The 14176-nt window shown below is 35.6% G+C and overlaps 2 protein-coding genes across 2 annotated transcripts; both read left to right on the top strand.

Moving 5' to 3' along the window:
- Nucleotides 1–535: 535 nt before the first annotated feature.
- On the top strand, nucleotides 536–11431 carry ZK430.5 (separase; the record flags this gene model as incomplete). The annotated part of the gene is made up of 14 exons (NM_001377783.2): nucleotides 536–595; nucleotides 786–875; nucleotides 2370–3084; nucleotides 3146–3308; nucleotides 4163–4571; nucleotides 5279–5510; nucleotides 7354–7476; nucleotides 7523–7821; nucleotides 7868–8765; nucleotides 8814–8992; nucleotides 9470–9565; nucleotides 9614–9720; nucleotides 10844–11020; nucleotides 11079–11431. The coding sequence occupies exons 2-14, from the start codon at nucleotides 832–834 to the stop codon at nucleotides 11429–11431; spliced, it is 3795 nt and encodes a 1264-aa protein (NP_001364682.1). The 5' UTR covers nucleotides 536–595; nucleotides 786–831.
- Nucleotides 11432–12510: 1079 nt separating this feature from the next.
- Nucleotides 12511–14008, top strand: sod-5 (Superoxide dismutase [Cu-Zn]). Its single transcript, NM_062378.6, has 5 exons — nucleotides 12511–12604; nucleotides 12716–12799; nucleotides 13388–13546; nucleotides 13595–13748; nucleotides 13794–14008. Exons 1-5 carry the CDS (start codon nucleotides 12563–12565, stop codon nucleotides 13889–13891), a joined length of 537 nt encoding a protein of 178 aa, NP_494779.1. The 5' UTR covers nucleotides 12511–12562; the 3' UTR covers nucleotides 13892–14008.
- The last annotated feature ends 168 nt before the right edge of the window (nucleotides 14009–14176 follow it).

Below are 14176 nucleotides of genomic sequence, written 5' to 3' on the forward strand. Positions count from 1 at the left end.
TTGTTCTACTAGTTTTACACTTTAATTCATTTTTAATGGTAAACTTTTTTTTTGCATTAATGCTCGAAATTTCAAAAAAAAAAACCAAAACTTTGACTAGATATTGAAAAAAATGAGAATTTTTTTTAAGTGTTGGACTCTCATTAGTGTTCGTAGAATAAATCCCCACTGATGATACTAAACCCCTTAACATTGCAAGTGACGTCATATGTCGATCTAAGGTCTTGGGAAACATCGTCTAATTGGTGGGGCCTTCTTGTTACAGCTGTCCGTTGTGCAGCGTTTTTTAGGTTATCGATCGCAATATTTTTACATATTGCCTCCCTATTTCTAGCAAATCAAAAACAATTGTTGTTTTCTTTTCAGTTTTATTATTCCTATTTAAATGAGATTACCCTACTACCCTTTTGCAATCACGCTTCAATAATAAATTACTGTACGCAACTTATGTTCAATTTCCAAATAATTTATATTTCTTTCCGCCGTTTGATTATCTGATTCTACTAGATTATGAAGACATTGTAAATATAAATATTTCAGGTTATGCCAGCACCCACCGGATCAACAAAATCCAGTTTATAAGAGACTAGTGCGAGTAGGTTTGAATACAAACGCAGCGTTCCCAGAATAATCGATTGGTTTCCAGCTCGTTTTTTTTGTTTTCATCACTTACAAAACCTTTTTTCTGTGACGGCTCAGATTAATTCTCATTTTGTCTCTGTCTTAAATTTTTTTAAAGTAATGCATTTCCTCAGCACACCGGACAAGAACAGCAATTGTTTCAGCAAGAAAGTCAATAGTGCAAACAATACCCAAAATTTTGCAAAGGGAATGGGAAATCACGTTGGAAACGGATCACGCCAGGCAGAAACTTTGTAAGTTTATTACTTGATCATATTCACTATTAGAATAAGAATAAGTTTTGTAGTTTTTTTTAGTTTTGCGATATTTTTCAAACAGTTATTGGAAGCCGTTAGTTATGTACATTTTATCACAAAAATCCAAGATGTTTTAGTATGCTTCATCCTCAAAAATATGATTTTTCTGAAAATGGTTTACTATTTTTACCATTTGGCGTTCGATTGTTAATGTTATATAGTCTTTTCAGGAAAATGTTTGTGTATTTGGAATATTGAAAGCACACGAGTAATCAACGCGCCCTTTTATTTATTTGACCTCTGCGCATTTTTTATTGCATAAATTATCGTGACGTCAAAGAATCAAAATCAGCGCCGTATTTTTGAGGTCAATCTCGTATGGGACAAACTGACTACCCGTTTAAATAAATTTAGATTAGTGAGGTGGTTTTGTAACAGAAAAAAGTGAATGCAAGGTTATTAAGGAATGCAATTCGGTACACAAGTACCTGCAAGTCTGATATGGGGCCAAATAGAAGAAATACGATAACTGAATTTGCCGAACAAAAATTGGTTCTTTCAATAGTTTTATTTTCCGGTATGATTTGTTTGGTCACGTTTGCACATTATATTTATTAGTGTTTAAATAAGCTACTGTTTTGTTTCAGAAAAAAAGTTCAAAATCGCCAAAAAAAAAACAATAAAAAAGTTTGAGCTTTTCTTGTGAAACAATGAAATAGTACCACTGTAAAAAATGCTCAGCGTAGTCTGGTCTCAAAATAAAACAATTAAACACCAAAAAAGTGATTTGCAAACAAAAATATCAACCTATACCAGAAAATAAAAATATTGAAAAAAAAAAACCAATTTTTGATCGCTAATTTCAGTTATGTTGTTTCTAATTTGTCCAAAAGTGGTAGGCTGGAATTCATTTTTTTTGTTGTAAAACACAAACTTTCCTTTAAACTTTCATTTTAAAATAACATTGACAATCGAACGCCAACTGGAAAAAATCGGAAACATCTTTTTTCAGAAAAATTATTATCTAGAGCATACAAACAGCTCGGAATTGGGTGCAATTGCTTTTCTTTCCCGCCAACTTAAAAAAATAATATTGAAACACCGAATATTTCAAATTTAATTCACACATAAATGTTTGTTTTAATAATTTTCATTTTTAGGCTTAAAATTATTATCAAAAAAATGAAAATCGCAACGACCATGTGGATTATGTTATTTATTTCTTTTTTCTTTAAGCTCCTCATGATTGACCTTCAATTTTTTTTAAATATTTTTTTGGAAATGAAATTGTGGGAGGAGCGTAAATGAAAAAAAAACAAAAGCCACTTGGCCGTTGAGATTATTATTTGTTTGGTAATATGAAACAACATTACTAATAGGAAGCCTTAAAATACAGAAAAGGTCACGTCTTCAGGACATGTTGCCACGGAAATATGTTGTAAAATGCGCACAAAAAACCAACAAATGCTTTTCCAATAAAACAGTTTCCAGCAAAAAAAGTAACGAGAAGTTAATTGACAAGCTGAAGACTCTGCGCATGGATGTAAACAGAAGTGTTATCAGTTTCGTTGAACGGACTACGAATTTCCAACAGGATTCCAAGATTGATGTCACTGAACCTACCAACGCACATTCTCTCGAAAAATTGACTCGATTCACCTCGCACTACGTCTCATCAGAGTGCTTCGACGGGCTTGGGAGCATTCAAAAAATGATGCAGAACATGTTCAATATTTGGCAAACTCTTCGAAGGAATGCTATGAAGTGTAACCTCGAAGTAAGACGGTTCTTCGCTGCCATCCCCGCAAAGCTTTGTTTTTTCTACTTCTACACCGGAGAGCTGTGCACAGCAGTTGCATGTCTCATTGACTTTGTTGATTTAGCAGAAAGCACAACGGCTATGGAAGCCGCACTTCGATGGCTGATGTTTCTTGGTGAGACCGAACTGATTGAGAAGAAATTGACAAAATGGAAAGTCGATGAAACATCGGAAGATATGATCTCAGCAACACGATACGCAATCAGTTACATGAATCAACCGGACAGTCGCGTGGAAATGCTCGATAAACTAATAAAGCTACGTAATAAAATCGAAAAAGATGATGATAAATCCTCTCGTCGAAAATTTGATTTGGCTTCGTATATTTTCTGGCTATGCTCAACGCTGAGTAATGTGCCCGTTGGAAAGTCACTAAACGAATGTGATGTAAGAAGTTGAAGAAAAATAAATAAAATTTAGTCCTCCACTCAATTTGCTACAATTACAGTTTCCTGATCGGTTGTCACATATCAAAAATGCAGTTTGTAAATTCGAATCAATAATCTACGTTGAAGCCCCTGGTTTCCTCCCCTATCAATCTGGCACTTCGGTGAATGCATCAATCTGGTCAATCCTCGAGGAAAACTGGCGTGGAAATAGCCTTGGTTATGGTAATATCATTGAAATATACTATACTATTCTTGCATGCAATGTATTCGAATTTGAGACAGCATTCACGTAGTATCAGGATGTCCTAAGACAGGTTGATCTTAAATGAATGCGTAAATTTCTCTCTCAGAAGAATGTGACTTAGCACGCTCTAAAAATGTTATATAGGGTGCAGCAAAGAGGAATTTACCACGTCAGATACGTGCAAAACAAAAATAGGACTCTCGCTACGCTACTGAACGATTTCAAAAAAGTAGGCGCGCGTGGTCAACCAACCTGCTGTTTTCCTCGCTCTCCCATTGATAGCTAAAAACTTCACAGGCCCAGATTGGTTAGTCACGCCCAGTAATTTGAAATTGGCCAATAACGAAGTTAGAAACTCTTGTTTTTATAGCCAATTTAGACGCCTCGGGCGCGGTAATTTTTTGTTTTCTGCACACTAGGGACGTACCATTGATATTACAACATTTTCATCAATTCGTTGCATGTTTAAACTTTTTTGAAATCATTTCACCCAGCAACAATTTGTTTTTTTTCTCCAAAATACGTCCAGCATGGCAACAACTTAGCCCGATACTATTAGATGCTGCAATATTAATAGAGGGAGTACTGTGCTGGTACTTATGGGTTTCGTTCCCCACAAAATGTTTTAATTTTCTAAATTTCAATTAACCACCTTTCAAATTAATAACGTGAACAAAAGTAGGGAACAAAGCATTTATTTCTACAAATCGTTCCAAAAAAGTTCACGTTTATGTGGTTAATTGAAATTTAGAAAATTAAAACATTTTGGGGGGAACGAAACCCATAAGTACCACTATGCTTTTTTATTTCACCTCACTATTATTTTTTCCAGTGTCTATTGGCAGCACAATCGCTTGGTACTTTGAACTGAGACGAGAATGGGCTCACGTTAACGTCACCACTGCTCAAACTAGTGATTCGATGTCAATAATGATTTCAAATCTCCGCATTGCATTGAAGTCAGCCTCTTTTTTTAGAATTCTTCAGATGACAAACACATTAGCCTATAATGTGAATTTAATCGAAGATTTTGACTATGAGGACATCGCCAAATTAATGAGAGGGTCTCTTATAAACTTGCTATCCTTGAATACTGCAAAAGATGGAAATAGTACAATGAAGGAGACAGTAATGCAATCAGAAGCACGTACAACGGATACTGGAGAATCATATCAAAGCGCCCCAAAGACACAAAATACAAATATGATCATATTGGATGATCAATTGGAGGGTCCGGATATGTAAGTACTTAATTTCTTTATTATGGTGCTTCAATAGTCTGGTGACACCTGAATTTCCCGCATTCGGAGGCGTCCTTAGTGCGGTGAAAAACGAGGGAGTTTTTCGCTTCTCTATTGACCAATTTCAAAAGTAAAGTAGGCGTGTCCAACCAATCAGGGGCTGTAAAAAGTTAAGCTGGCAAGGAACGTATTTCAGCTCACTTTTTGACGTTGGAATAAAACCAATGTAATTTTAAAAATGACCCTTTTTTATTGAAAAACTTTGTCATAGGTTAGAAAATTGCAATTTATTTTTTCAGAAAATAAAAATGTCCAAAATTCTCTAAAATGTTTCCTAACCCCTGAACAGCTCTGAAATCATCGAAAATCTGCATAAGCTCCCACTTTTGAAGCAATTTTACAGGCCTCTAAAGAGGAGGAAAAATGCACTGAAACATTTTCAGTTCGATTTGTTCCCAGTTCAAAGCGCTCTTCTGCCGCTATTTTTTGTAGGAACCTATTTAAAGCCTCTTTTAAATAAAAAAAGTTTTATTTGGAAGTCTAAAAGTGAGCTGAATTACTTTCCTTGTGAGCAATGGGAAAGCGAGAAAAACTCTGGCCGCGCATACTTTTTTTAAAGTCAAAATCGGAACATTTTTTGTTCGGAGTGAAGAAATAATTTAGCTATTGAAAATTAAGTTTGATATTAAGATTACAAACTCATTCAGGCTTAACGAGAAAGTGTTCCATGATGTTGTCTTGTCCTGCACCTGCAATATTTGCGTTATTTATCATTCAAGCAGCTCGTTTGCCACGGAATACATGATGTCTTTCATGATTTACTCGAATTTTTCACAACTAGCCATCAAGCATTTCAACGACGAGTTTGCACTCATCAGAAAGCGTGAATTACTGAGAGAAAGTCAGATTATGATGCATGGCGACAGTAGCATACAACCGGTAAGTCATTTTAAACACATATAGGGTGGTTCATAATTATGGAGACCGATTTACGGAACTTTACTTTTTTTGGACAGCTTGCATAACATGTGAATATATACACTTTTTCAATATCATAGAATATAACACAATGACATATGCAATTTCACATTTATTTGATCGGCAAATAATGACGTATTTTGCCAATTTACGATTTTTTGGATATTTTATATGTGTGACTTCTCTGCACTTTCATTTATTTTCTGGTTCCTGTCTTGCGCTTCATGTGCGCGCGCCAAGCGGATTCCCTTATTTTCTTTGTTTTTAACTGCCGAGTAACGCGGCAGTTAGCTACTCCCCAGTGATTATATTAAATCATACAAATATATATTGATATATATATATACAAAAAATGAATTCCAACCCGATTGAGCGATTCCTAAAGTTTTATAATGAATCAAAGTCCAAAAACGAATTTTACCTTTTTTCTCCCAAACAATTACTCCAACCAAAAACATTTATAGTATTTAAATTGAACATTTACTGTATTTCTTTTTGGTTTGACGTTTTGAAATATGAATTTTACTTCCAACTGTCTTATTTATGACTTTCAAGAAGGAAAAGCGTTTTTTATTCTCTAAAAAAAAACATTCGAAATCTACAGGATGTAACTTGAATTTTTATAAAATAAATAGAAGTTATAGTTTTATACAATGTATCTTTTTTTTCATTAATTAATCGTAACACAGTGCTCGTCCTTTAATCTTTTAATCCTTTAATTCACTATAACATTTTTGGAATTGCTCAGTTGGGTTGAGATTTATTATTGCATAAAACAAACATAATTCAATTGATTTAGATACTAGCATCGAAACTCCAACAGCTAGCTCAAAAAATCACTAAAAATTTTTTTCACAATGGTTTCGATTTCTTCGTATCATACTTTTTATATACTCACTATAAGTCACTATAACAAAAAAAAAAAAAAACGTAAATTGGCAAAATATGTCAATAAATGTTTGTCAACCAAATATCACCACCCTCAACCACAAAGACTTCAAGACACTCACAAATCCACTGGACCATGACGTTCTAATAGTCTCGATTTAGCTTCTTGTAGATTTTTTAAAGGGATTTACGACTGATTTAATTTTATAATTGTATAAGAAGAATACCCTTGTTTCAACAAAGCTTTTCACAAAACAAATTTTTTCTGATTGTTGATGGGATTGGTTATGGAAGTGGCTTCTTGTGTGAATGTAGAAAGTCCAAAAAAGTTAGCTCCCCCAATTTTTTTGGATTTTTTTTCATATCAACCAGTAATCCAATATGCTTACACCACCAATTTAACCAACTTAAACGTGCCTCAAACTAAAACAACAATTTGGTATTTAATATTTTGATATACAGTTGGCCAAAAATATCCTCTTTTAGTTTTCTGACAATAACTTTTTCATTCGTTTGAGTTGAAACTGGAAATCGTCAAAACAAGGCTATTGCTTATATATTTTTCAAAAAATTAAAAATAAGACAGTTTCGGTAGAGTTTCGGAAACATTAAAAAAAGTGACATTTTCAAAGCTTCAAAATTGGACCTTACGAACTGGGTTGGATTTATATGTCTACGAAACTGTTATAAAACTTTTGAATGCATAATTTTGAAAATTAAAAAAAAAACTTAAGTGCGACACTCAAAACTAATTTTTTATTCATACAAGAGACGTTAGGCACTAGACCCAATATTGAAGAAAATAATAGATTCATTTTTTAAGGCTCTCACTACCTTCAAAATTGCATGCCACTGGTCCCCATTATTATGGAGCACACTATGCATAAATTTGGGAATTAATTGTTTTTTTTTTCAGAAGCCAAACATTATTCAGCATGAGATTTTTGGAATGTGTGTGATTCGATGGCTAACAAAAAACTTGGATTCAAAGGAATGCGCAAACGAAACCACTATGGAAGTTTTCAAGAACGCGCTGAACGTGAGAAAGAGTTAGGAAAACGTTGAATTTAAAGAGGTTTTTTTAGATTGTGGCATATTTGAAATACCGGACGACAGATCTTTTCTTAACATTGAGACAGCTTGGAAGACAACTTGAATTTCCAATGGAATGCAACTTTAGCTGGATTCAGCCAATTATTCGGAAGCCTCGTGTTAAGCCTACATTCGAGGGAGCTGGCAGTATTTCTCGTGCAGTTTCTCCTATCGGACGCCGTGCTAAACTGGTGAAGAAAGTGACAACTGAGCCTTTTGATTCGCAACGGTTTGAAAATAACCGACTTACTATGCAACGAGAAATGCAGTATTTTGCTCATATTCTCTACAGGTTCGAAGTTGTTGATTTGATTCGTTTTTGAAGAAATTATTTCCAGAGAATGGCGTTGTCGAATGTACTCGTACGTCGGAAAAACATCCAAAAGTTCTTGGGAAGCTGCTTACGGATGGGCCGAATCAACAAATATTGGGTCTCGTAATGCTCAACAGGAACAACTGGGGAAGTGCAAAAGTGGACTGGTTACTATTCCGGGAGTACATCACTTCAATTCCTGTGGTCAAAATATGCCAGATGATATGACGCTTATTCAGATCGTAATGGCTGATGATAAGACTATATACTTGGTCAAGCTGCATGCGGATCGTGACCCGATTATCATGCCGTTGGCTCATTATCATCAGGCTATCGAAGTAATGGATAAATTCACGTATTTACTGGAAGAAGATCGCCAGATTGTCAGCAATCACGAAAAATATAAATTCGAAGAATGTTGGGATCGGCGGAAAATCGTTGATTGTCAAATGAAAAAATGCGTTGAAAATACACAGAAGCATTTTCTCGGTGCTGCAGCGAGTCTTCTGTTGCCTTCTGGACGTCTGGGCCCCAATGCAACAGCGTTAGCGATAAAAATGTATAACATGGCAAAGGGTGGACTCTTACCGGGAGAAGCTAAGGAATTGGTTTATCAATCCAAGTTTATACACCCAAAAACATGGAAATCACTTGTTCTCCGGTACTGCGAGATGAGAGGTATCGATAATAAATCAAAATCGCAACTCCTTCTGTTGCGCAAGGATGGTTTTAATGCTATGAAACAAGACCAAACGATTCCCGCTTCGTCAAAAATATATACACACCTTGTCATTTGTCCTTATTTGTCACAATTCTGCTGGGAGCGGTTGCCAATTTTTGCTAAATTTCCATATGTGGTACGACACATTTCAATTCACTCGGCTTTTAGCCAGTTGGACGACATGAGAAATCAAAACAAACAGGTTTCATTTTACTTTTAAATTCTAGAATGTTTATCCTATTAATCCCAGATCCCGCTAAATATTGGTTTGGAAAACGCGTTCTACATACTTGATCCAGATAACAATTTGAACGGAACAAAGAGGCGAATGCTGAAATACATTAATAAATTCAATTGGGAAGGAAGTGTTGGCTCGGCACCAAAATTGACGGAGGTTACCGACGCGTTGTCGAAGCGCGATGCATTTTTGTAAGCTCTAAAAAACGTTCTAAAAAAACGGAGTAGCGAGAATTCAAGATATTTAAAATAGTCTGAAATTCAGAAATACTAAAAAAGAACAACTGAAAATGTCGAAGCAACATGAAAAATTGTACTATTAAAACATGAATTTTCCCATTTTGGCTAAAATGTCTGTTTGAATTACCTCCAATGAAAACTGCAAAACCAATTAGCCGTTCTCTCCGCTATTTTTCAACCAATCATACGGAGTTTTTTGTGATTGAAGGCACTGATTGATGTAAAAAAAATATTTTTTTGTTAAAGCGAAACCCCGTGCACGCTACTCCACACTTTAACACATATTTCACAAACGACGAAGCGAAGTGCTTCTATTTTAAACTAAAATATTAACCTTTCGAAATATATGTATGTTGGTTTTTTACTTATTTCTCCGACGTTCCACCAACGGGCACTTTTACGATCCTATAGCATTTTAATGTTTTGCAGTTACTTTGGACATGGCTCGGGATCTTCTGTTGTGACACAGTCTCTTATCAGGCAAACGACTTGCAATGCAATTAGTTTTTTAATGGGCTGTGAGAGGTTGAGTTTATTTGACTTTTGGTATTTAACTGGTATATGGTTTTGCAGCGTTCGAACTATTCCGCAAGCCCACGGCTTTGATGGAACATCTGTGATTCAGGATTACGCGATGGCAAAATGTCCATCGCTTGTTGGATGCTTATGGGATGTACAGGGTGGGCCAAAAGTATGGTAACACGTTTGCAGCTCTATAACTTTACGTGTGGAGAGAGTTATTACATCAATTTGTAAAAGTTTTGTTCTCCATAAAATACTGACCAGATGAACGTTTTGAATTTTCAAAATATCCCCATCCACATCGCTGCAGGCCTTCAGAACTTTTGAGATCACGATCTTTATGGCACGCAAGTTGGCATTCTGCGGGATTTCTACTTTTTTCTCAAGAAATCCATCAAGTGTCTTACAAGTTTTTATAGTTCAAAGAATGCTCTTGGTCTGGAGATTCTTTAAAAACAAAAATCCAAAAAAATTCTATCGTGGTATTTCTGTCATGGACTATGGCAGTAGCTGAAGTCTTGAATGACACAGTCGCCAGAAAGATGGATGTGAGCGGCGGCAGCAGTATGAAGAAAAATTCATTTTTGTACTTTTTGGCACGTTTTGACCTGACTTTTCAGATTTTTTATAAAAAATTTAGCTCGGATGATTTTGTGGGACGTTACGCCTTTCGAAACCAAAAAAACTGAGTAAATTTCGCAAAGTTGAATTCATGAAATATTCAAAGGTTATTGCTAGGCGCCAGTGCCGACACAGAAAATTTTTATAGGCTACAAAAACAATCAAAAGCGCTTCTTCACTTCTTTAACTTTGAATTTAACATAAAAATCATACATCTGAAAATTATTGGCGTGCGTGGGAGGTGTGTTTGTGTGGGAAGTGCCGCGTGCCAAAACACCGTTTTTTCGAAAGGGTTCGCTAAATTGCCGAGGTGATTAAAATCGCACCTTATTGGGAAACATTGCAAATTTTAGGTCAAATTGAAGGAAATTTATTCAGCGATCAGTATTCGATCGAAGAATGTACGTATGACGTGGCAGTCGCGCGAAAAGCTCATGTAAAAGAGCGCTTCATGTGTTACCATACTTTTGGCCCACCCTGTAACTGATAAAGAAATTGATTGCTACTTTATGGAATTGATTGATGATTGCTTTGTGAAAACCAAGTCAATTTCTGGAAACAATCAAATTCGGCACTTATCAGAAGCGATGAAGACGGCGAGGGAAAAGGTCGTCCTGAATTATTTGACCGCGGCTTCCGTCGTGATATATGGATTTCCAGTTGTCGCAAAACACACTTCAATCGGGAATAACGGCAAGGAAAACTTACCTATAACTACAGGCAGAATGATTTCTTATTCAAAAAAACCGAAGATAAGAGAAACTGAGCCGAATTCTTCGAATCTTATCCTTGCATCAAATTATAATAATATCACTTCAAAGGCTTCACTGAGTCAAGGTGAGGAGGCAAAAAAACCAAAAAAAACTAACAAGACAACGAAAACCGATTTTTTCAGAACCAATTAAGTTGAAGGAAACAACGAAAATTCAAAAGGAAACTGTGTCCAAGACTCCGAAGCAGAAATCTCTAGCTTCAAATCAAATTCTTACCTTGCGTTCTGAAACTATGAATCAAGAGGTTCCCAGAAAAGCCATAACAGAGACACGGAGCAAAGTTCAGAAGGCACCTCCGCATCCTACAGCCTCTCAAAATGAAGAGGAAAAAGACAATTTGAAAAGAACAAGAAAAAGAAAACTGCTTGTTTCAACCATTCCTAATTTCTGCAAAGAACATGGAGCGAAGAAACCTAGAACTACTCGACCGAGTTCTAGATTGATCAAAGCTTTCCACGTTGTTCAGAAAAGTTAAATGATTCACAACTACTTGAACCCATGTTTTTATTCGAAAGTTTTGAAATAGTAGTTATTGTCAAGTTATATTTGAAACAATAAAAATGTACGGTACTATGTTTTGTTATTATCGAGAAAATACGATCACAAAACTTTCACAAAATTTCTTTCCAACTCACCTGGTGAACTGGTCTCTCGGCAATTCGGCGCCGCTTTTCAACCAACCTTATCATCTTTTCAACTTCCATTTACAAAAGTGGCTAAACTTGGTTGAGGAGTGGGTAAAGTTGGGCTAATTTGGTGAAAGTTTGTTAAATCGGAAACATCTTTCACGCTGCTGCAACACATCTGTGAGTTTTTGCGCTGTAAATAATGGCGGAAGGATAGCATCTGCCTTGTCGTGGATTAGACCTTGCCTGCATTTTATCTCGCGCACGCGAAACTTTTCAACAGCATTTGAATAAGATGAGTACTCGAGTTCCGAGAAGATGGATTCCTGGGGCAAATTTGGAGTTTTTTTCAAAATATTCCAGAGATTTCGATACTCCGCTTTTTTAAATCATTATAAAATTTGAAGATTTCAAACATGATTTTCTTCACAAAAAAATAACGTGAAGTAATTGAAAATACTTAAATACACCGTCTCTTGGTGAATAAAAAATATTTTTAATAATTAGGTAATATATTAGACTATAACACATGTATTTATTGTATTAATTATACAATTGTAAAATTTCCAAAATTTTTTCAATTGAAAATTTCAAAAAATTTGAAATATAAAGTTTTGTGTCATATTCATCAAATTCTCAAAATATTTCGAGCGTTTCAAAGAAATGTCTAACCACTTCATAGTTTTTGAAGTTTTTTGGTCAATCAACTTTTAATATCAGAAAGAAGCTTCTAGAAATCCTATCCATTTCTAGTATCCTCATACTAAATATATTACCATCCATGTTTACTTCATCTCTGTCCCCTTTCCCATATGTTGTTTTGTCCTCTAATCTATGATCTCTTCGTTTTGTTTGTTGTTGTTGTTGGTCGTTGAGCTCTTATTGTACTAGAACATTCCTCCCCTTTTTTCCATCAGTTCGCTTCACATTCGCTGTCGTATTGTGAATATTGTGCTAACGAAAATTTTACTAAAAGGAAAATGGATATTCTCTCTGATATTGCCAATGCCGTTCTTCCACAGGTAAATGCGTTTATATTTTGGGACATTTTAAGTGGATGTATCATATAAAAAATTAATATTCGAAAATAAGACAATTATAATATGAAAACTTTAAATTAACTCACTTTACAGGACGTTGTTTCCAAAGTAGAGTCGAAACGTGCTGTAGCGGTTCTCCGTGGAACTGCTGTCTTCGGAACTGTTTGGCTTACCCAGGTGAGAACTGGTTGAAAGATTTTTTTTTGGTATTTTTAAAGATAAAGCATCGCCAATGAGATCAGAGAGTTTTCCCCAAAAATTATATTCTGTAGAAATATGTCAATTTTCGCCTATCATATAAAACGCAAAAATCACACCATTTGAAATGGAAGTACAATTGCGCTCCACTGCCAATTGGTCTCGTTAGGTATTGGCGACAGAACTGTAAAATCAAACTTTTTTATTTATTTTTGCTCCAAACTTTCAGTAGTTGTTCAATTGCATTTTTAATTATTTTCAGGCCAAATTTTTTTTAAAATGAATATTGTAAAAACCTAAAAGCCACGAAAAAACTGCCCAATACCTAACGAGACCCATATTATTATATTATTATATTATTTCGCGTCGGAGCGCGGTTGCACTTCAACTTCAAAAGGCGAGAAATTTTGGAATGGCACTAGGCGAAAACTGACATTTTCCATTAAAATATAAAATTTAAATTTTCTTACAATGTGTTTAATAGGAAATTTCCACACCGGAGTCATTCCACCATTAAAATAAATTGGGAAAAATCAAATCCCTATTTATTACTCTAGACCGTTTCAGAAAGCCGAAGGTGAAGAGACCGAATTCGAAGGAGAGATCAAGGGATTGTCACCAGGACTTCATGGATTCCATATCCATCAATATGGAGACTCAACCGATGGATGTACGTCTGCTGGGCCACACTTCAATCCATGCAAAATGAATCATGGAGGAAGAGATGTAAGTGATTTCACAGGCTATTTGTTATCTCTAAATGACTATTTTCAGTCCGTGGTCCGCCACGTTGGTGACCTTGGAAACGTTGAAGCTGGCGCCGATGGAGTTGCGAAGATCAAGTTCTCCGATAAGGTGGTCAGCCTCTTCGGAGCGAACACTGTTATCGGACGTTCCATGGTTGTCCACGTCGATCGAGATGATCTTGGTAAGCTTTCGACAGAAGGTTCTGATAAATATCAAAACATTTCAGGCCAGGGAATCGACGACAAGGCCGAGGAGTCTTTGAAGACTGGAAACGCTGGCGCTCGCGCTGCTTGTGGAGTCATTGCTCTTGCCGCTCCTGCATAAATCTTATTGACTGGACTCTTTTTTTCTAATTTATAAGATTTTTGACATTTTCCATGAGAAACACAAATCCTACTAATGTACATAGACTTTCGCTGCTTGTAAATAAACGTTTTATTTAGCTTTGAATTTTTTTTTCGGCAGGACCAGCGATTTCATGTTCAGAAATACGTCTTAAACTCAATAATATAAAATTCAAATGCCTGATATTTGAAAATGGAAGAATACTTTTGAAAAGTTCGGCCACGGCCAGGTTGTGTACTCCTCGTGGAGAAGAGTGTTTTTTGT

Source organism: Caenorhabditis elegans, chromosome II (assembly GCF_000002985.6).
Source record: "Caenorhabditis elegans chromosome II".
NCBI lineage: Eukaryota > Metazoa > Nematoda > Chromadorea > Rhabditida > Rhabditidae > Caenorhabditis > Caenorhabditis elegans.